We start from the raw sequence: 21,631 nt of genomic DNA, 5'->3' as shown, positions 1-21,631 counted from the left end.
GTGCTTATTCAAGAGCAGCGGTTATTCGAGAGCGGTGCTTATTTGAGCATTTACAGTATGTGTCTCTGGTTTTATTTCTCCCAGAATAAAAAATGATTGCGTGAATATGCAATACCTTGTTTAACAAACCTTGTTTTAAAAATTGTTAGAAGAGAATGGAAAAAACATATTAGTTTTGACATGTAGGTAAATGCTTCTGCAAGAAGGATCTAGTAAGGGAGATAAAATAGCCTGCTCCCGCCCTTAATATCTTTCTATACTTTTTACATGCAAAAAGTTTTTATTAAACATTAATTCTTTGTTTTAACTCATAGGCATTGATTCATCTCCTTCGTTCTGAGGGAGTAAAACTGAATACGAAACCGATCCCACCAGAAGATAAGCGCAAGCATCCAAAAGGTTATGTATCTAAGAAGCCAGAGGAGGATGAGGATTGGATAACATACAGGTATGAGGTCTTGGCTAAAATGATCATTAAATTTCTTTTTTATAACCTGAATTAAAGCTTCCCTTTAATTTTCTGGTCTAGGAATACAATAATAATATAAAGCAGATATAGTTGTAGTGTGTCTAGATACACCATTCGCCTATGTAATGTTCCATAATTATCAATTTGTTAAATAACTAATTTTGTCAATTTGCCTGGTCTGTTGTGCAATATTTTTTAAAGTTAATGTGTTTTTGTTGTGTTTTTTGGTATTTTTTGTCCTCTCCTACATTTTTCTTCATTTCCCCCAATTTGATTGTTCCTCTTTTTACTTGTGTCTTCATTCATACTTCGTTTTATTATATTTCAATATTAATATTGTACCTTCGTACCTGATAATTGTAAACAAAAGTGTATTTAGTGTATATTGAATTGTATTGTTTCTTATTGTTTGGTCTTTTTAGTGTTAGAATTTTTAATTATAAATTTGATGTAATTCAGCTACCAATTCAGCTGCCAATCAAATATAAAATAAATAAAAATTTAATCGAAAGTGAAATTGAAAACTTTAAAAGATTCAATTAAACCACATAATTGCTCATTTAGATAGAACAAATACTTTCAATGATAGAAAAACAATTCAGTTTATATTGATTTACAGTCATTTTACTAAAAGTAGGCATGAATTGATTACCAGCCAATAAAAGGTTTATGGAAAAGGATACAGGAATAATGTTATTACTATAATGATGAAGACATTCTTTTTTCCTATAACTTCAATTACAGCAAATAATATAATAATAATAATAATAATAATAATAATAATAATACTGTATAGTATAATAATAAAAATAATAATATAATGTACAATTATTTAAGATACAACTTAAGCAATTCATAATATTTTTTTTTTTAGCTCATCACAGCTGGATGGTGTATCTTTAGTGAACATTTAACTAAAGATACAAATACCCTATGAAGTAGGCATTGACAGCCAGCAAAAGCTTGTGTTAAATAAATTACTTCTTCAAAGTAAGTCTCAGAGTGCTGCCTCTTATTACATGTTATTAATGTCTTTTTAACAGTGAATGGATTGCCTCGTTATCTCAGTCGGCCACCCAGTGCTTTTTGCGTGCAGCTGAGCTCGGTTGTGCCCTCGGTGAATCCTGGATCGTCTGCAATGCAGCAGCCTATCTGTGGAACTACAACAATCATCTGCTGATGGATGGAAGACATAGAGAACTTATTGAACCGTTCAATAAGTTACTGAAAGCAATGAAGCAAGTAGGACATGCTAGGTAAGATAATTAAAAAGATGAATCGATGTATGCCATTTTATTGTTTTGAAACCTAAAACAATGGTACTCTGCAACCCAGGTTGTTTATATATAATGTATAGACAGTATGAAATAGGCCTCATCAAACACCAAACATATAGATTAAAATAAAATCATGATGTTCTGTAAACAAAGTCTTAATTTGCTCATTATATACTAATGAATCTGTTAGTCAGTCGTGGCACCAGTAGCCGAGGCTCTAATCGGCCTTTTGTTTCTGACCTGCCTTTCGAACATGGTAGACACCCCTGTTGGCAAAGTTCTGGAGCCACCACTGCCATTAGACTCAATAGTCAATAGACATTGTTCCATAAGACTTTTTGTCTGATGAAGTAGAGTATTGTCAAACTTCCTACATACATGAGCAAACATACTTTGCTTGACCAGATATATCTAAAGCCCTGTCCTGACTATCATATTTCATTTGCCAAAAAACATGTGACATGGCTATATATGGTCATGATGACATCACATCATGACCATATATAGGCACATTATGACTATATATGGGCATACTACAAATTTGCTAGTCAAAATCAATCATTGTTGGGTCTAACAGACAAAAAAATATGATAGTGGGTTAGACAGATAAATTGTGGCATTCTAGGGTTTGAACCCAGAAGATAGGAATAAAATTAGAGCACCAACAAGTTCCCACATTTGTATTTTAATGTCATTAAGAATAGTACATGATTATCAGCTTTTAGATCAAACTCTTCTTTGCAAGCAACCTCATGTCTTTAAGGCTTACTTTTGTACAGAGAAACATGCCTTCTTGTGAACCTATGCAATGCTCTTGCAATTGGCCTAATGAAGCAATGGATCCCGGTGCAGCCTAAAGACCGACCCATTGAAACACCGCAGAAGGCTGGTAAAGAGAAAGATGAGAAAACACCAAAGGCTAAAAGTGTGGCAAGCCATGCTAGTGCAAAGAGTAAGATTTTGCTGGTGGATGCTGAGGCTCAAGATGACCTCAAGAAGGCCCTTGAGGTAGTAAATAGCTCCTTTTACTTTTATTATTTTATATCATTCTCATTCAACAATGGGAGAGTTGTGAGCTATAGGATGAAATACACTATGGACCAGTTGTTAAAATTTGGATTGGTGTTTCTCTTGTTAAGGTGTGTGACTATGCACTAGAGGTGACCAATGGTAACAAGCCCTTGGACGTTGTTCCCATCAGTGTGCGACATCATCTTATTAACACATGGGTGCAAACAAAACAGCTTTTGCTTCAACAAATCAACAAAGGACTTGGAACAGAAGATGAGGTTGGTAAACATTTATCATCACAAGGGGAGCATTTATTATTTAAGGTGGGGGTCAACATAACCTGAATATTGCAGAGGGAAGAACCAGAATTTTAATATTTGATGTGTCTTCTCTTCATTTTGCTCTTGGAGTCTCAAAAACCTACATAATTTAAGTTGATTTGACTTGTATTAAGCTAAGGTGAGGTGTGTGATACACTTAATGCACCAATGAATCTTTATACACCACCACTATTACACATACCCCACATAAACACCAAAAACGCCGATCTGCACACGCACACCCACAGATCCACGCATGAATTTACAGACCCACATCTTTCACACACCGAAACACATCACAAACCACACCTGCATCCACAGACCGACCACTCATACATGCATCTCAATATTTTCTTTAGATCCACGCATGAATTTAAAGACCCACATCTTTCACACACCGAAACACATCACAAACCGCACCTGCATCCACAGACCGACCACTCATACATGCATCTCAATATTTTCTTTAGATCCACGCATGCATTTACAGACCCACATCTTTCACACACCGAAACACATCACAAACCACACCTGCATCCACAGACCGACCACTCATACATGCATCTCAATATTTTCTTTAGATCCACGCATGCATTTACAGACCCACATCTTTCACACACCGAAACACATCACAAACCGCACCTGCATCCACAGACCGACCACTCATACATGCATCTCAATATTTTCTTTAGATCCACGCATGAATTTACAGACCCACGCGTATTGGTTGTCAAGCAATTTTGTATTCTTTACCACACAAAAAGTCCTTAACAACAACAGTGCATATTTTGATGCGCTTTTTTGATTTCACGAACTAACAGAATTGAATTTAATTGTGTTAGTTCGTGATGTGAGCGACGATACATACCTGCACCTGCTTCCAGACAAACAGATCACTCATACATGCAGCATCCTAAAGAAGTAGCGAACGACTAGGGATACTCCCCAGGGAGTAGAGGAAGTTGCACTTTGTGCCTGTTTGCCATTGTATGTTATCCAGTGACCAGGGGTAATAACGCTCGCGCCTTTGATCATTCTTGGAATTGGCGCCTTATAAATGTTTGAGTATTATTATTATTATTTCTCTGTAAAGCATACTGTGCACATATTATTATAAGAATGTTGATTCACAATAGGGCAATAGCAATGGACAGCGACCGATGACAAGATGCCTTGTTGCTCTGGAAATGCATTCTTTGAGCAGTAATGGCATTCTGGAATTCAAGGAACAACCCTCACTTACTGAGGTAAGTAATAGGAATTGTTATAGAACACCCCTCAATATAATAGAACTTGTTCATTCCAGGGCACTGTTTTCAGGGCTCAGGTTATTGTGGGCATTGGTACGATGGATTGTTCTATTATTTATGTAGGGGTGTTGTAGTTAAGTACCACAGGTAATTATCAGTTCATACAGGTAAATATGTAAAACCACTAATAATAAGCTTCAATATATATTTTTGTTGTAATTAGAATTTTTTTTGTTTCTATAAAAGTGATATGATTTTTATCTGTCTCTTTGAAATTTCTAAATAGCTTGCTAATCTGGTAGAACAGTGTAAATGGTCTGAGCCATTGGTTGAGTTACAAGTTTGGGTCCGTCTCTCAGAAATGGCGTACAAGACCTGCAATCATCAACTCGTCTTAAAATCTACCAGCATGGCGCTTAGATTTGATGATAATATGTATGCTAGCAAAGTCAAGAAGTTAGATAAGTATGTACTCAAATTTGATTTGATTTGATTTATTTAATGTGCTCTTTAAAAATACAACAGAAACAAAAACACATGAACAGGTCAAATCACAAAAGAGCGTATCGGGGATAACGCTAAAATTGCAAAAAAGACAATTATTTCCATAGGGGTCCCCTACATGAAATTATGTGAAATGAAAAAATATAAAAATTGAGTTTATGATTATAATTATCAATTAATCATTTTTTTTTTGCGCGAAATCAAATTCACAAATTATAACAACAAAGCGCAATCAAAAAACTACAAATACCATTACCGAAGCTATTATTACATTTTAGAATTATCTCATATTTTATGATTATAATTTATTATTAAAATGTTAAACAAGGTCAAATGTGAATAGGATAAGTTACGTTGTGTTGTGTTTTTTTTCACAACAGAAACTTTTATAAACACAATGCATAGATCTTTAATTTAATTTCACTATTATGATCATCATTTTGAATTACTGTATTGTTTTTATTGATTTGTTTTGTAATTTCTCTTTTATAGTTTTCATTATTTAATTATTTTATTTGTTTACTAAGTAAAACCTTTTTTCAAGCTTTTGCTTCCTTAGTTTCCAGTACTCGTGTTGTATTTTTACATGAATTATTATTACATGTGAATAAATGAATTTGAATTTGAATTCAGCGCATAGATAAAATTTACTGTAATGTGCGCTGTTAGAATTGTTTCGCATTTACTTTACAGGCACAAGTACACAGTTTGGCAAGAAATGCTGAGCTTTGCGAGCTGCGTTCTTGGCAAGAGTCTCATCAACAATATGCACGGGAAGAATGTCATACGAAGGTCTGCCCTGGAAGCATTTCTTAATGCTACTAGGTGAGTAACTTATCGCAATGTTGTCATCTATGATATTGCATTGAATCTGGTGGATCACAATGCAGTATCAGTGATAATGCATTTGGAAAATTTGGAGCTTGTAGTAATATATATTATCATCACCTCACCATCATTGTCAAAATATTATTATCATAATCATCATGTACACCATCATTGTGTACATCATTGTCATTATCCTCATCTCCATGATGTCCATCCTCATCATCATCATTATCATCCTCATCATCATCATCATCATCATTACCATCATCATTATCATCATCATTATCATCATTATCATCATCGTCATCATTATCATCATCATCATCATCATCATGATTATCATCATCATCATCATTACCATCATCATTATCATCATCATTATCATCATCATCATCATCATTATCATCATCATCATCATCATCATCATCATCATGATTATCATCATCATCATCAATATCATCATCATTATCATCATCATCATTATCATCATCATCATCATCATCATCATCATCATCATTATCATCATCATCATTATCATCATTATCATCATCATCATCATCATTATTCTAATTCTTCCTAGTGTCAACATAATGACCCTCCTAATGACCATTCATTTAGGTATGGACGACGTGCAGATAACTACATGCAGGTAATAAGTTCAGCAAGATATTACTGGAACACTTGCTTACCATTGGTTTGTGAAGTTATTGAAAGGCAGCTTTTGATGGAGCCACTGAACATAATATTAGACTGCATCACTGCCACCTACTGCAATCAAGCTGGAAAAGGGGTAAGTTTATAACACAGTTTTTTGTTCATGATTAGAGCGACGAATGCACCATTGAGTCTTCTGTATTCTGTCATGCAGTTCCTTTGCAGATAAGCGTTATGAATGATGACATACGGTGGGGGGTTGTTCGTGGATACAGTATTTGTATTTTCAGTTCTATGCTTGTTTAGAATGTAACATCCAGTATTCTCATGATGTGATTAGCTGTGTGAAGCAATTCATAGCCACGCTGTCTGATTTTGTCCGTCTATAATGTTTGGTCAGATTTTGATGAAATAAAGTAGAATGGAGCTTTTGATTGCATGACAACGGTAGGACGTAAAATGTAATGATGTCACTAAGAAGTCATCTGCGCATGCAAGAACATTAAATTTGTGTTGTTGAGTAGATTCTAGGCCACAATTTGCTCTTGGAAATCATCGTAGTGCAGAGGACGGTAGTTGGGTCAAGTATAAGTGAATCAGCGTCAAATTCTTGTGCAAATCGAAATCTCCATATTGTCAGACTTCCGACAGGCAAAGCAATGACTTGTTTCATCACATATGTCTGAAACAACCATACACCATCAACTAATGTCTGAAATAACCATACACTATCAACTACCCCTCTAGAAATATGTCTCTTAGCAGCGGTTCAGAGGACCATTCACGAATATTTTCTAATAGTCATTCTTGTAATTTTGCTTGTTCTTCATGTCTTTTTTATTTACTTGTTTGATTTATTAAATCAAAATCAAATCAAATCTGTTGAACAGACAGCAGTTGTTTTAAATTAATGTGTGGATCATAGAAAAATGACACCTGTATACTGTACTCATAATTATGTTACTTCTGAAGCACATAGATCAGTTGTACCAGTACTATAGAGATATCATAGATAGTGAATTTGGCACTCTCTGGTACAAAAATATACCAGGAATATCAAGTCAGGTGTTGAATTCACTATGAATTTAGAATCGGTGTTCAATTTCAAGAAGGCTAAAATCTCTGACATCAGAAAACATTTTTATGTTGCTTCTATTGTGTTCTACATTAATGGCAACTCATCTGTTGCTATTCTTTTGAAAAAAACTATAATTGTGTACAGCTTAATTTTTGATTGAGGAAATATTTGATTATTAGCAATAAAAATAAGAATACACATCAAAAATTACACATAAAATCCAAACACTTTTAAAAAAATATATATTTGTATGTAAAATATTATTATAGCAATGTGCGTTTCTAATTCGTGCAATTCTACCAAAAAGTGTGCATCAAGGAATGTGCATCAAGGAATGTACACAAAGCGGTTTATAAAAAACCTAGTCGTTACAAAAGGAATCACATGTGCAGTTTTCACATAATCATGCTCTGATACACTGTGTGTTCACCTATATACTATACACATCCCTTAAAATCATAACAAGGAACCTAATTTTTGAGGATACAAAGTTAAGTACCTTCTCATTCAAACAATGTGATTAGTATAGGATTTGAACTTATATCCCTGAGATTGTAAGACCAAATACTATTGCTACAGTATAATATGCATAGTAAGTACAGTCTGACCATTTTGTGTAAGACTATCATACTTTTAAACTTGTTGCTTGCTAAACAATTAAAATGTGGTAACACACTGAGGGAATTTATTCGCTCTAACCAAAAGCGTCGGTTCATGCACATTAACATTTTTATTAGAGTTTTTTGCTTCAGCGAAGTCAGTAGTTTGAATTGTTTATACTTTTCACGAAGCAAAAAATGCGTAACTAATCAGGAAACGAACTGACACTTTTGATTTGTATGAATATATTTGCCTAGTGTAAAACAGAACATGCTTTAAAGTTGTTACTTACTAAACAATTAAAATGCATTAACGCATGAATGCATAATGAAATAAACAAATGAACATACAAATAATAGAATGAATGAATGCATAAATAAATAAATGAAGGAATAAAGGAAGGAAGATCATTGAAGAAATTCATCTGTATCCAAAAAGGATGACTTGAAACAAACAATTGAAGTTGAACCTTCATCTTGAGTCATTAGGTTAACATTAATAGGAAGGGAAAATATAGAATTGAGATATATATTAAAGTTGTACCTTCATCTGAAGTCATTAGGTTTGTTTGTTTGTTTGTTTTTATTGGTTTCTCCACACACAACATAAATAGTACAATGTATTCAAACTTTAGGTTAACTTTAATAGTAAGGGGAAACATGGAATTGAGATATATATTAAAGTTGAACCTTCATCTGAAGTCATAAGGTTAACTTTAATAGTAAGGGGAAACATAGAATTGAGATATACATTATAGTTGTACCTTCATATGAAGTCATTAGATAAGGGAAAATATAGAATTGAGATATAATTAAAGTTGTACCGTCATCTGAAGTCATTAGGTTAACTTTAATTGGAAGGGAAAATAAAGTTTTACCTTCATCTAAAGTCGTTAGGTACTCTAATGGGAAGGATAAATATAGAATTGAGATAAACAATCAAAGTTGCACCTTCATCTAAATTCATTAGGTTAACTTTAATAGGAAGGAAAATAGTTCACCAATGAGAGAGTAGCATTGAAATTGAACCCAAAAATATTTCCCCCAATTTTGTTATGTATCCTTCTTCTTTTTTGGATTGCAGTTGGAGTCATTAGCATCATAGTTGAAACTTCTCTTCCGTGTCGATTTCATCTGTTGTAGCTCATTTGTCAGGCTTGTGTTCCCACCCAATAGCTGTCTATTCTGATAAAACAAGAGGTTTTGCCCATTGTAGAAATGTTCATTCTGTTCCATAAGCATTCTGTTCTTCTCCCAGAGGAGGCATGTTTTAATTCTGTTGTCAGTTTCTTGTTTGGCCCTGGTAGCCTCTGTAGCCCTATTCATTTTCATGATTTGGTCATTCTTTATTTTCAGATGAGCATTTTCCTTTTCAAATATTTTCAACATTCCTTGGAGTTGTCTGATTTTTTTGGCACAATCTCCTGTGCATGATCTAGGTGGATCACTAACATTCAAATCTGGTTCATCTTGAAACTCTGTTGAAGAAATTGTTTTTAAATTTGTTAGCGTGTATAATGAATTCTATAATTTATATATTTCTTTCATGGCTTTAACATTTTATTGGAGTGTATTTATAAATACTTTCATGACATGGGATGTTTAACAAAGGTAAATGGTGTTGGTGATAGCGATGACGATGAATTTGTTTACAATCAATTAAGGTTGTGGTGGTATGTTGGGACTTCCTTTATTTTGTTGTTTTTAGCTTGAGTATTTCAATGTGCAGCTCAAAGGAAACAAGATCATGGCTATTAAAAATGGTTGCAAACTCAAGTTTTCCTGTTAGTTTTAATTGAAATGTAACATTTTATTTTTCTTTTACCTTTCTTCACTGTAAATTCAAAACCTGTGTTGTTTCCCACCAGTTCTTCATTTAGTTTCTCTGGTTCATCATTTTCTGTTTAAAATTAAAACAACAGCATCATTGAACATCTGAATACCATTAATAATTACCTCAATATATTACTTTTTACTATTTATTTGGGAATGTATTCGGTACGATAACATATCATTTAAGGCAAAACATCACTCCTATGATATTTTCCTGACGCTGCTACTTGGTGATAGGATTCAACATAGTCACTAATCACAAGCTCTGTAATCTAGTGGTTATGGCGTCAGGCTAATTATCTGAAAGTCATGGGTTCGTTTCCCACCTGAATCACTTCGGGAACGTACTGAATATTTGGTATTATAACACATCAGATAGGGCAAAACACACTCCTATGATGTTTTCCTGGCACAAACTCACATCGGTATAACTCAATATACCAATGACCATATAATTTTAAAAAAAATATGAACTTCAGCACTACAGAAACAGAAAACTAATTACTATGATTTTGCTGCCATTATTATAATATGGGAGGTGATAAATTTTTATTTTTTTAAAATTTTTATATTAGTCAATGTAATTATGATTTTATTACCTTGGGATGATTCCTTGTCATTCAAGCAATCAAGCAGATGTGCCTTGCCTGACTCGCTCACAGCTTTTACGAAAAGCTGAAATGCCGTGCGTCCTTTCTGCTCCAATTTGTCTAGCATTGTTGCCATCGGTTTTCTGTTTGGATTAAACATCTCTCCATAGTCAGCGGGAACAAACACCTCATAGGAAATCAGTTGTGCCCAAATATCATCAACTTGTAAATCCTCCTCAAGTTTTGGACGATTTTTGCGTAATATTTTCTTATGTTTTTGATCCATTTTCTGAGGATAATAAGTGTTCTATTCAGAGAATATTATTTAATAAACAAATATAATGGTCAGTGTATTTTCAATAGAAATAGTACTACAATAAATTAAACATAGCAACTGACTTGTGGTTTGTTGATTGGCATTAAACTAGGTGGATAACTTCAAGGCTGGGTGGTCCTTCCCACTGCCATCATAACTATAATTATCCCTGTGATGGTCAGAGTGTAGGACATAAACCACCCAGGGCAATAACCACCCTGACAGAAACCACCGAAAATGGGCTATATCATTGTTAAAGTGGGGTGGCTATAAATTGCACAATTTAGTAAAAGTGTATTCTATTACTGTAATGTAATGGAGAGTTTAATTAGATTGTATTCACTATTATTAAAGTAAACTGGTTTTACTATTAAAACTGTACATGTCTCTTTATAACTGTCATTAATATAAGAAGAAATATTAATTCAATCAAAACAGATAAAAAGATAAAATAGTAAGATCTTATTAACCTACATTCATTAATGGTTTTGACTTTTGTTCATTCAAATTATTATTATCAAAAGAAACTTTTTATTTAAAAGTAATTTTTAAAGGAAGCAGCAACAAGCCCTTTTTAGAAATTTAAATTTAGAATACTAAATATTAGACAAATACCATACCAGAAAATAAGTATGTAATTGTACAGTCGACCTTCCCATTTACGAACTTCTCATTTACGAACCTTCTATTTTCCGAACGTTCGGCCGATGATGTCATCGCTAGATTTATTCGTCTAATTTCTGCTATTTTTATTTATTTTAAGAAAAACGAATTATAAAGGTCATTAAAAATGCATTATAGTACTATTTATACCGTACATTTCATAAATACATCATACTACTTTAGGCTTAGAAAAGTCAAACCAATACATGATGTAAAATATTCAAAACTAGCTGAAATTCAGACAGGCAGTGCATGCTGCTAGGCCTACCTTGTCTAGGCTAAGTGCAAAGGGGCAGCCTATACCAAGGGGCATACCCTACTCTGTCTTATGGTTACCTGCGGTCTAAATGCACTGTAAATCGAATCAGCTAGTTTGAGTATAAATTATGGTAGCATCAACCTTTTATCCTTTTAAGAATAAATCACTGTTCGGATATTCAATAACCATCTATGTTATTTGTTTTTCACTGTCAAAAACGATTAACAAGCTGCTCTATTTTTAGAAGATGACATCAGCAATTACCCATTATTCAATGCTACAGGCACCAAAACCACATGTTTGGAAGTCAGGAAGGTCGGAAAAAATAGGAACCGTTTCTTTTTTTATATTATACAAAAATACCTTGACTAAATTAAATAAATAATAAGCCTCTAATTAATATCAATGTTTGTTTACTAATTTGCTAAAAAGTACGGAGAGATGACAGCTAAAGTTAGCAGAGAGCTGCTGCTAGGCCCAGCTAAGCCTTGGCTAAACCACCACTGTATGTTGAACAGTCAGCCTATTAGTGACATGGAAGATTAGGTCAGTCTATCCATGAGACGATTTCCTTAGCCTATTATGAATCGTTATTTAATATATTAGTTTGTCTTGCATTAACATTTAATTGATTCTTCAACAATTTCTATAAACGTTTATTGAATACTTAAATGCAAAATTAAGACTAGATGTTGGTAGGCAGGCCTACAACTTGGCGTTTTTAAACTTGAGTGCGCTATTCTTACGAACTTCTCATTTACGAATTTTCTCAATTACGAACTGCTTTCAGCCCAAGGTGTACGTAAATGGGAAGGTCGACTGTAGTTTAAAAAAAATGGCGAACTTAAAGCACAGTTATTTTTTAAATCTACAAATACATTGCGTAACCTACATGCATGTTGTCAAAAGAGTTGAGTGAATTAAAGGCGTAATAGCAAGTCACAATGCCCAAACAAGCCAACCCAACATTATGCACTCCACAGTCCATCCCATTTTAATATGTTATAGTTCATTTTGGGTGGTTTATGTCTGGGTGGTTATTGTCTGATTTTGGATAGCCTGAGCATCAGCAATTATCATTGTAGACAGACAATATGCTAATATCATGAAGTTTTTTCAAGCGTGGCATTTGTGCATTTCATTTTGAAACTGTAGACTAGTGGTTGGAAAGTACATTCCAATTCTTCTGGGTTCTAATCCTGTGATCAGGACTTTTTCTCATTAATAATAATAAATCTATTCCCTAAACAAGTGCCTTACAGAGCATCATTCCATATAATACTGTAACTGGCAGTTCACTTGAAAAATTACATTTTCTTTTAACAGGAAATATTCATTTTATATACTGTAGGTGATGATTCATGGTTAGCATATGTTATAATAGATTGATGATTGTAAGCAGCAGACCAATAAAAGTCATTGTCTTCCTCATAACAGTACTGTACTTTCAGAAATGTTTTCAGAAAAATAAACTGCTTTTGAATTAGGCATGCAATAAGTAATTGCCTTTTTGGACAGCCCAAAAAGTAGAAGACATGTTGTCTTTTTTAATAAGGGTTGTCATTTATTTTTTTGTAAAAAAATGGATTCCTCGGATATAAGCCCATTGTGTAAAATTGGCCCAATTTTGTAATCAAGGGATGGGGTCTATAGTAATACAACAAAGGTGAACTACAGTAATAGGGGTAACTCAGCCCACGAATTTCACATCGGCAATTGGCAATTGCTGACCATGTTGTCGAGCCAGAATTACTACATGACGGCAATTTTTTGCCGACCTAGGCCTAGATTTCTTTGCTTCGAAATCTGCGTGGAAAGTCAAAAACTGAAACAGGCTATAGCAGACACTTAATTACAATCGTCTTGTCTTTCTCGCCTAGTCGTTTCTTAGGCTAGGCCTAGGTAGGAATGACGCTAGCCAGCCAAGGCCTACAACATCGCCCAATTGATCCTAATTCTTATCTAAATCTATTATTTTACTTCATTTTACAGTATTATTATCATATTTAAAATGTTGTTTATTATCTAAAAACAACAAAATTCAACATATTGTAGGCCTAATCCTACCGTCCATAAACGCAATCACGATCGTATCGTGACTTCACTATTGATAAGTACTGTACTGTACATGTGTGGAGAATCTGAGCATGCGCATAGACATGCATGGGCAGTTTTGAAGCAGCCTGTGATGATACGGTTGTAGCTTTTACTAAAGTGATATTTTCCATGCCAAAGATAGCAATAAACGAACGCTAAAAACGAAATTTTTTCGGCGATTTTCTTATGTAAAACATGTATTTTACTACACTATTAAATTGATACAAGTATTCTTTCACCATTAATATAGTGATTTAATAGAGAAATTATCAAAATCACAATCTGTAGATGACGATGTAAGGTCGAGCGTTCGGATCGTAGTTTATACTATATAGGACTAGGTAGTAAAAAATTGCCGAGGCTGCCGAACTCGGAGAATTTAAGGTCGACAAATTTCATGGGATGGGTAACTTGTGCAAGGATTGAAAGCTAAGATAAAATTAAAATGCTTTTCATGTCAATTTTTTTAAATACAGAAACAAACATTCAAGAATATCATACTCTAATACTATTTGAGTTTTGATATCACAACGGCAATTGCTTATTGTGGTATCTATACAAAAGTTACACAAGATAATAAACAGCAAAATGATCACGATATTACCGATAAAAGACAAAAATAATGATGATTGATTAGTTCTTGCTTTGTTGTTCTTAACAGAATCCATTGATTTCATACTTTTTCAACCTACATGTAAATCAAAATAACACTATGGTAGTCTTCAACAGAGCAAGCATAGAACAAAAGTATGTAGCTGGCTCTCGTGATTTCCCTGACAGGTGCGGGTGGAGCTCGAAATGCTTGCTGTTTGATAATACGTCATGAACCAGACTGCATAAAAACTTAAGCCAGCTACACATTTGCAATAAAATTTTTGTTCTGGTTAGGTTGGGAAAATGTGAAAATATGGAATCAAATCAAGAATATTAAGCACGAATCATAATTATATACCTCTGTATAATACATTAAAAATAGCATAAATATTAATTTAGACTAGATTGATTTTATAAAGATGCGATCGGTAATATTTACCTGGTGAGTAATTGTCCTTGTTACTGTTACTTCTCTCTCTACCAAATAAATAATAACAATGGGTGCAGAACAGAGGTTTAAATAATGTGTATTGGAAATCCCCTTTTATTTAAGTAAATAAAAGGGGATTTCCAATACACATTATACAAATTCAGTATGTAGAATTTGTTGGAGACGCATGCCTAAAGCCCTCTTGGCTTATGGCATCACACAATAGAAATTGTACCGCAAAATTGTCTTTTCGTTTTCTATCAATTTGTTGCTACATATATATTATTAATTTTACCATTTTGATTAGTTTATCTTAAAGAATGTATTAAAATATCAGTGTGTGGAACAATGAATTTAAAACTCGAATGCTTAATATTTTACTTCAGAATGGAAGACTGTTGCCTTTTCTATGCTTTTAATTTCTTATTATACTAGTTTTTCTAAACCACCATACTGATTTCTTGTGCTTTTTATCAACTATTCTAATTCAAATTTTATGTTACTTTAGTTTTCTTAACATATGCAACCTCTTTTAGCTAGAATAGCTTCTAAAGCCTAGTTTGGAATTTGTCATACCATGATACCTGGTTGTTTCCTGCTTGGGATCCGTAAATCATCTCGTTGTAGGCCTAAGTAGCTACATTCATTTTGTTACCAGAATTGACAAGCATTTTAAACACCATATAGTTCAATAAATACAGATTCACTGAAGTAAATAAACATTGATAGAGTAACCATTACAAGCCACTTTTGTAAATAGTATACCCAATTTTTGAAGGCTACTTACCTGGTGAGTAATCGTCTTTGTAATAATTTAGGGCCTAGTTCTCTAGTATGCAAATTATACAATGGGCAAATGACTATGCCGAACTATTAACTATTATTGACCTTACAGTATCTCTATGAAGTGCTTGTTAACAATTGATTTTATGAGAGATTATATGAAAAAAAGCACTAGAAATTATACAAATAGGTGAATATATAAATGCAACATTTTTAACAGTTTGAACTGAATCTAATATTGATTAATTTTGTATGTAAACTTATTGGTACAATACAGGAAAATTAATATTGGAAATCCCCAGAGCTTTTATTTGGTCTATAAATAAATGCATAAGTATAATACTTTTAAAGCTTATTTTGCTACATTTGAAAAAAAGATCATCCTTGGCGCCATATTTCATTTATTTAATTTCATTTATTTCGTCCAATTTTAATCTCACGGCGGTTGTAAGATTGTCGGCCGACGAATCCAACCCCACTTCCTGTGAGCGCTAGCATGAGCAAGTGGCAGTCTGTATAGATGGCATTAAAGACGATCAGTTGCATTTGTATCGTGGCATTGCATCCTTCGCAGAATGATGTCAGCAGACGATTGTTGAGCGCAGTGAGTGTCCTGCTTCAGGGTTTGTTCTCACAGGTGTAATTCACAGGTGTAACTCACAGGTGTAATTCACAGGTATAACTCACAGGTGTAACTCACAGGTGTAATTCACAGGTATAACTCACAGGTGTAACTCACAGGTGTAATTCACAGGTGTAACTTACAGGTGTAATTCACAGGTATAACTCGCAGGTGTAACTCACAGGTGTAATTCACAGGTGTAACTCACAGATGTAATTCACAGGTGTAACTCACAGGTGTAATTCACAGGTGTAATTCACAGGTATAACTCACAGGTGTAATTCACAGGTGTAACTCCACACTTTTAAAAGACACTTTGTGATTTAGTATAAAAGGTTTTATCCACAAAGCCCTGATGAGTCAAAACGCTCTTGCCTAAACTCTCTTCCTAAAGTTAATCTTCCCAAAGGAAAATTAGCTTTTTAATTATCACCATGCAGTACAGTTCTCAAAACAAATCGAATAGTAAGCATTCTCAATTTTGTATCTATGATATTAGGGAAAAAAAAAATACAAGAACCAACTGCAAAGTGATTGATTTGCCTATCATTTGTAGGCCTATAAGTGTGTATGAAGTATTGACATTTTGAACTGCACTAGGTTACGTTGTGAGACATTAATGTGGATTAACTTTTAAGGTAAAGGTGGAGAATAACCCATAAATTGCAGCGTCATTGTACTGAATTGCGTATGGGCATGGTCCGTGACTACCTAGCAGCCAAAGACTTGGTTCTACCAACCGAACCATGGGCGAGGAGCGGCTAGCTCGTCATAAAGGTGTCTTACTGCTAGAGCATGGGTTACTAATAGAGTACTTGGCTTCTATTAAAAGTTTTGCACAAAAAGCAATTCCTCCTGTGCATGTTTAAAATTATAAGTTCATTGTGATTTTTTTTACGTTGTTTTAAAAAAGATTTAAGAGGAGGGAGGCAAAAAATGTGATTCTTTTTTTTCTCATTTAGTAAAAGAGTTGTGCTTAAACCAAACATAAAATAAAAATAAAATTTTTTTGACAAATAGGTAAAAAAAAGTCAATTGAGGGTGTTCTTAGGCTCTTGCCCAAGGTCACGTTGTCTGTTTATATTAAATATGCTGTTGGAACGTAATCTGTCAAGTATTTGAAATAATTCTTTGTATTCGGTGGCCATGCAACATTGTAGACTTTCAAGTCAGTGAAAGTTAGTATGTACTTTACTGACACATTTGCTTCTTAGCACTTTTAATATTTCCTGTTAGGAAGTACCGGTAGTTTTATAAAGCTACATTAATATATTTTAAACTAGTCTTCAACAAAGCTCTTTATTTATTTATTTTATAATAAATTTGAAAACTAATAATAATAATAATTTAACAAATATTTTGATGCGTCATTAAATGTTTGAAGATACAGTTGGAGCAACCTGGTATTTTTTAGAAAGATCAAGCGATATAGGCCTACATTAATTTTAAATTTCAATATCATTTCACCTTTAACCTACTGTAGACACTCGTTTCCATTTTGTTAAAATCTTACCTTTATTGTTGATGCCTCAACGCATTTGGTCTTCTTGTATCACTGCTGTCATAATAAATCTTGTCTAATGTCAATGCAGTAATAACGTGTTGGTCTGATCTTCATAGCATCATTGTACTATAGTTCGTCTGGTATAAGCTACCCTTTGAACACAAAATTGGGCCGATTTTTTTAGGGTGGGCTAAAAGTCAGCTTTGTTACTCATTCAAATCATACATTGACAAAAAGCTCACATTTTAGTAAACATAAATTAAAGAAAAAAATATTTTTAAAAACGACTCTAGAGTTCCAAGACCCATAGAGTTCTTTGCAGGGGTCGCAAATCACAGGAGTCTCTCAGAAATTGGAAAGGGCCTCCCATACTGCCACGGGCAAGCAAGAATTTAATTTTATTATTGTATTATGAATTGTCTTCCAGAAGTTAGTGCCAATGGTGTATCACCATCCACAGCAAAATATAATTAAATCTCCTGGGATTTTGAGCTGAGAGGTTGCATTCACTATGAATCGGGATCAAATTGAAGGAGACTGAAATTTCTATTCTGTCCTACAGTAATGGCATCTAATCTGTTGCTACAATTGAGTAAAGCTTTGATTTATAGAGATTTAGGAACCAATATCTGATTATTAGCAATGAAAAGCAAAATTTTACTTAAAAAGTTTATATACAGTGTAAACATTAATCCCCATATTAAAGCTGTCTTGTTTTCATTTTTTTTAAATTTGATGTATATGGCTAACTGGCTTTCCCAGGTTGTTTACAAAACTTTCATAAATAAAGAAAAAAAAAAATTATATTTTAAATATTTTTATTCAAGTGCGAAATATCATTTTAGTGTTTGTAGATTACAACAAAGATACAAACTCACACCATGTTGCCTTCAATGAACTATGTTTATTTATCACTCAGCCTGTTCTATTTCTATGGCACATTACGAAGTAGCTAGTACAAAACTAAAAATTGAAGTACAATGAGAATTTCTAATCAGGGAGTTCTTGCAAGCTTATTAAAAAAAAAGATAACGAATACGGTTACGTCATCAATTTCTTAGATGACCCTCCCCCTACAGTAACATCTAGGCGATTCATGTCTTTTGCATGAATGAGGGATCATATTCAAGTCAGACAACATATTGTCAAGAACGTTTTAATCATGAATGATGATAATGATAATGATTTATTCATATTCGTTATTGTTTTTATAAGGTTGCGAAGTCTTCCTATTAATGCAGTTTTACCAGAAAAGAAGGAATGTATACAGTACATAAGGAATGTACACAAATTGGTTTATAACCTAATCATTACAAAATTAAACACATGTACAATCTTCATGTAATAATTCTCTGACATACTGTGGATTCAATGGTCATGCATTTTTATGGTGCCTTCCGCAATAAAAACAGTCTCAAGGCTCCACTAAAAACTACAAACAAAATTTTTAACCTCAGATTTTGAGATGGCGTCCCCATCGCTACTGTGTACAAGCAGGTATCTCGGCATCAATATCCGAAGCTCTGGGAGCTTCCACCGAGGATAAGCCTGCAGCTCTATGTAAACTATGCATTGCTAAGTTTGCGACGCCATCTTGTCGGGAAAAAATTAACAACTAAAATTATATATAAATAGGAATTAACCAAGTTAAACAAGAGATGGGTCAATTTCTTCTCAAATGCTAAAAATGAGGATGCCTCACAAAGACCTGCATTTAAGGAATTTTACAAATTTGGAGCAGCAACAAAAAGGCCATGTTGCCTTAGGTCTTTAAATGTGATGACAGAACTGAAAGTATTCAGAAGTGTATGCATCCTTTAAATCCTAACATGGTACCCAGCTTGTTCATTGAGGTAAACAAACATCTGTATAAATATACCTTCACATTCAAACAATGTGATTAAATAGAATTTGAACTTATACCCCTGAGAGTGTAAGACCAAATACTATTGCTATAGTAAGATATGCATAATAAGTACAGTCTGACCACTTTGGTATAAGATTATCATTGTACTTTTAAACTTGTTTAACTTGTTAAACAATCAGAATGCAATAACACAATACTACATGAATGAATGAAAAAAGAAAGGAAGGAAGGCTTTGTTTTCATAAATCAAATGTGAGATATGATGATTTTTTGCCTGCTGCAAAGGCATGTAATTAGAAAGACATTGAATTAGCTTACAAAAATAACAAAATCTAGCTGAAACATAAGTAACGTATAAACAACATGTATAGAAAACTTCTATCATATGATTTAAATGTATATATTACATTAATTACATTTATGTTTGTATTTTTTTATTTATTATATAGCAGTTAGTGTAGTTGAATATTATACACTAGAGGAAATTATAATATGAAGGTTAGACTGTTGCATGAAAGAAATTCCAGATTTTTGAAGGACTTTTTTTAATGCATTAATCTAACAAGTATACTAATTGCTTATTACTAATGATAAGTAAATAAAAAATGTTGTAATGTTAGAAATGTAAATAGCAGTCATAGGTTGCTATAGTGACTTGATCTGTTCATTTGTGCACGTATATACATTACATGGCTGTGTGTAAGCCTAGGCCAATGCGAATTGTTGCTGCAGTGAATACATGTTTAATTGTGTTTGTTTTGTCATTAATTTCCTATTGATTAACGTTCTGATAAACATTAATCAAAAGAAACAATAATCTCATCTAAGCTATTTAACTCCACTACTATTTTAAAGAAAGAAAAGGCTCATAAAGTGCCTTATTCAAAGGGAAATAAAACAATCCTGTCGTCACAGGAATTTAACCCAGCACTCTGGGATCTGAAGGCAGTTATCTTAACCACCAAACTATTCAACTCCACTACTAAGAGAGAGAGAGAGAGAGAGAAAGGCTTTTAAAGTGCCTTTAGTCAAAGAGAATTTAAAAAAATCCTGACATCACAGGAATTGAACCTAGCACTCTCAGATTGGAAGGCAGTTATCTTAACCACCAAACTATTTAACTCCACTACTACTGTGATGAGAAATGCTGATAAAGTGCCTTTTTCAAAGAGAATTGGGCTTGGAAGGCATTATCTTAACGACCAAGCTATTCAACTCCACTACTAAGAGAGAAAAAGGCTGTTAAAGTGCCTTTAATCAAAAGAGAATTTAAAAAAATCCTGATGTCACAGGAATTGAACCTAGCACTCTCAGATTGGAAGGCAGTTATTTTAACCACCAAACTATTTAACTCCACTACTAAGAGAGAAAAAGAATGATAAAGTGCTTTAGTCAAAGAGAATTTTTAAAAAAAGTTGTGATGTCACAGGAATTGAACCTAGCACTCTGGGATTGGAAGGCAGGAATCTTTACCACCAAACTATTTAACTCCACTACTACTGTGATGAGAAACGTTGATAAAGTGCCTTTTTCAAAGAGAATTGGGCTTGGAAGGCATTATCTTAACCACCAAGCTATTCAACTCCACTACTAAGAGAGAGAAAGGCTGTTAAAGTGCCTTTAATCAAAGAGAATTTTAAAAAATCCTGATTTCACAGGAATAAAACCTAGCACTCTGGGATTGGAAGGCAGGCATCTTTACCACCAAACTATTTAACTCCACTACTACTGTGATGAGAAACGCTGATAAAGTGCCTTTTTCAAAGAGAATTGGGCTTGGAAGGCATTATCTTAACCACCAAGCTATTCAACTCCACTACTAAGAGAGAGAAAGGCTGTTAAAGTGCCTTTAATCAAAGAGAATTTTTAAAAATCCTGATTTCACAGGAATTAAACCTAGCACTCTGGGATTGGAAGGCAGGCATCTTTACCACCAAACTATTTAACTCCACTACTACTGTGATGAGAAACGCTGATAAAGTGCCTTTTTCAAAGAGAATTGGGCTTGGAAGGCATTATCTTAACCACCAAGCTATTCAACTCCACTACTAAGAGAGAGAAAGGCTGTTAAAGTGCCTTTAAT

At 33.6% G+C, this 21,631-nt stretch overlaps 2 protein-coding genes across 8 annotated transcripts in view; one reads left to right on the top strand and one right to left on the bottom strand.

Annotated features, from left to right (window-relative positions):
• Positions 1-16,174, top strand: part of LOC117121360 (cilia- and flagella-associated protein 46-like) — a 35,807-nt gene extending 19,633 nt beyond the window's left edge. For 2 of the 3 annotated variants that reach the window (XM_033266532.1, XM_033266530.1), the window contains 9 exons: positions 315-448; positions 1,513-1,725; positions 2,526-2,754; positions 2,886-3,035; positions 4,214-4,324; positions 4,614-4,792; positions 5,525-5,656; positions 6,278-6,449; positions 16,008-16,173. In XM_033266532.1, the coding sequence (XP_033122423.1) occupies positions 315-448; positions 1,513-1,725; positions 2,526-2,754; positions 2,886-3,035; positions 4,214-4,324; positions 4,614-4,792; positions 5,525-5,656; positions 6,278-6,449; positions 16,008-16,043 (1,356 nt within the window). In that variant the 3' untranslated portion in view covers positions 16,044-16,173. Of the gene's footprint in view, positions 1-314; positions 449-1,512; positions 1,726-2,525; positions 2,755-2,885; positions 3,036-4,213; positions 4,325-4,613; positions 4,793-5,524; positions 5,657-6,277; positions 6,450-16,007 lie in introns of all 3 variants that reach the window. The other variant, XM_033266531.1, reaches the window with a different exon arrangement.
• LOC117121361 lies at positions 7,104-15,989 on the bottom strand. Of its 5 annotated transcripts, none has more exons than XM_033266536.1 (5): positions 15,560-15,989; positions 14,782-14,817; positions 10,423-10,702; positions 9,816-9,890; positions 7,104-9,468 (listed from the first exon to the last, which is right to left on the bottom strand). In XM_033266536.1, the coding sequence occupies exons 3-5, from the start codon at positions 10,697-10,699 to the stop codon at positions 9,044-9,046; spliced, it is 777 nt and encodes a 258-aa protein (XP_033122427.1). In that variant the 5' UTR covers positions 10,700-10,702; positions 14,782-14,817; positions 15,560-15,989; the 3' UTR covers positions 7,104-9,043. The 5 variants fall into 5 exon arrangements, with proteins under 5 accessions (XP_033122427.1, XP_033122424.1, XP_033122425.1 ...); XM_033266533.1 differs by lacking the exon at positions 15,560-15,989 and adding an exon at positions 15,349-15,543 and having other exon boundaries at positions 10,423-10,720; XM_033266534.1 differs by lacking the exon at positions 15,560-15,989 and adding an exon at positions 15,349-15,543.
• Positions 16,175-21,631: the final 5,457 nt, after the last annotated feature.

The sequence above is a fragment of the Anneissia japonica genome, unplaced genomic scaffold, assembly GCF_011630105.1.
Source record: "Anneissia japonica isolate Jap-2015-1 unplaced genomic scaffold, ASM1163010v1 scaffold21_len1647178_cov195, whole genome shotgun sequence".
Classification (NCBI taxonomy): Eukaryota; Metazoa; Echinodermata; class Crinoidea; order Comatulida; family Comatulidae; genus Anneissia; species Anneissia japonica.
This window is presented reverse-complemented; position numbering and strand designations above follow the sequence as displayed.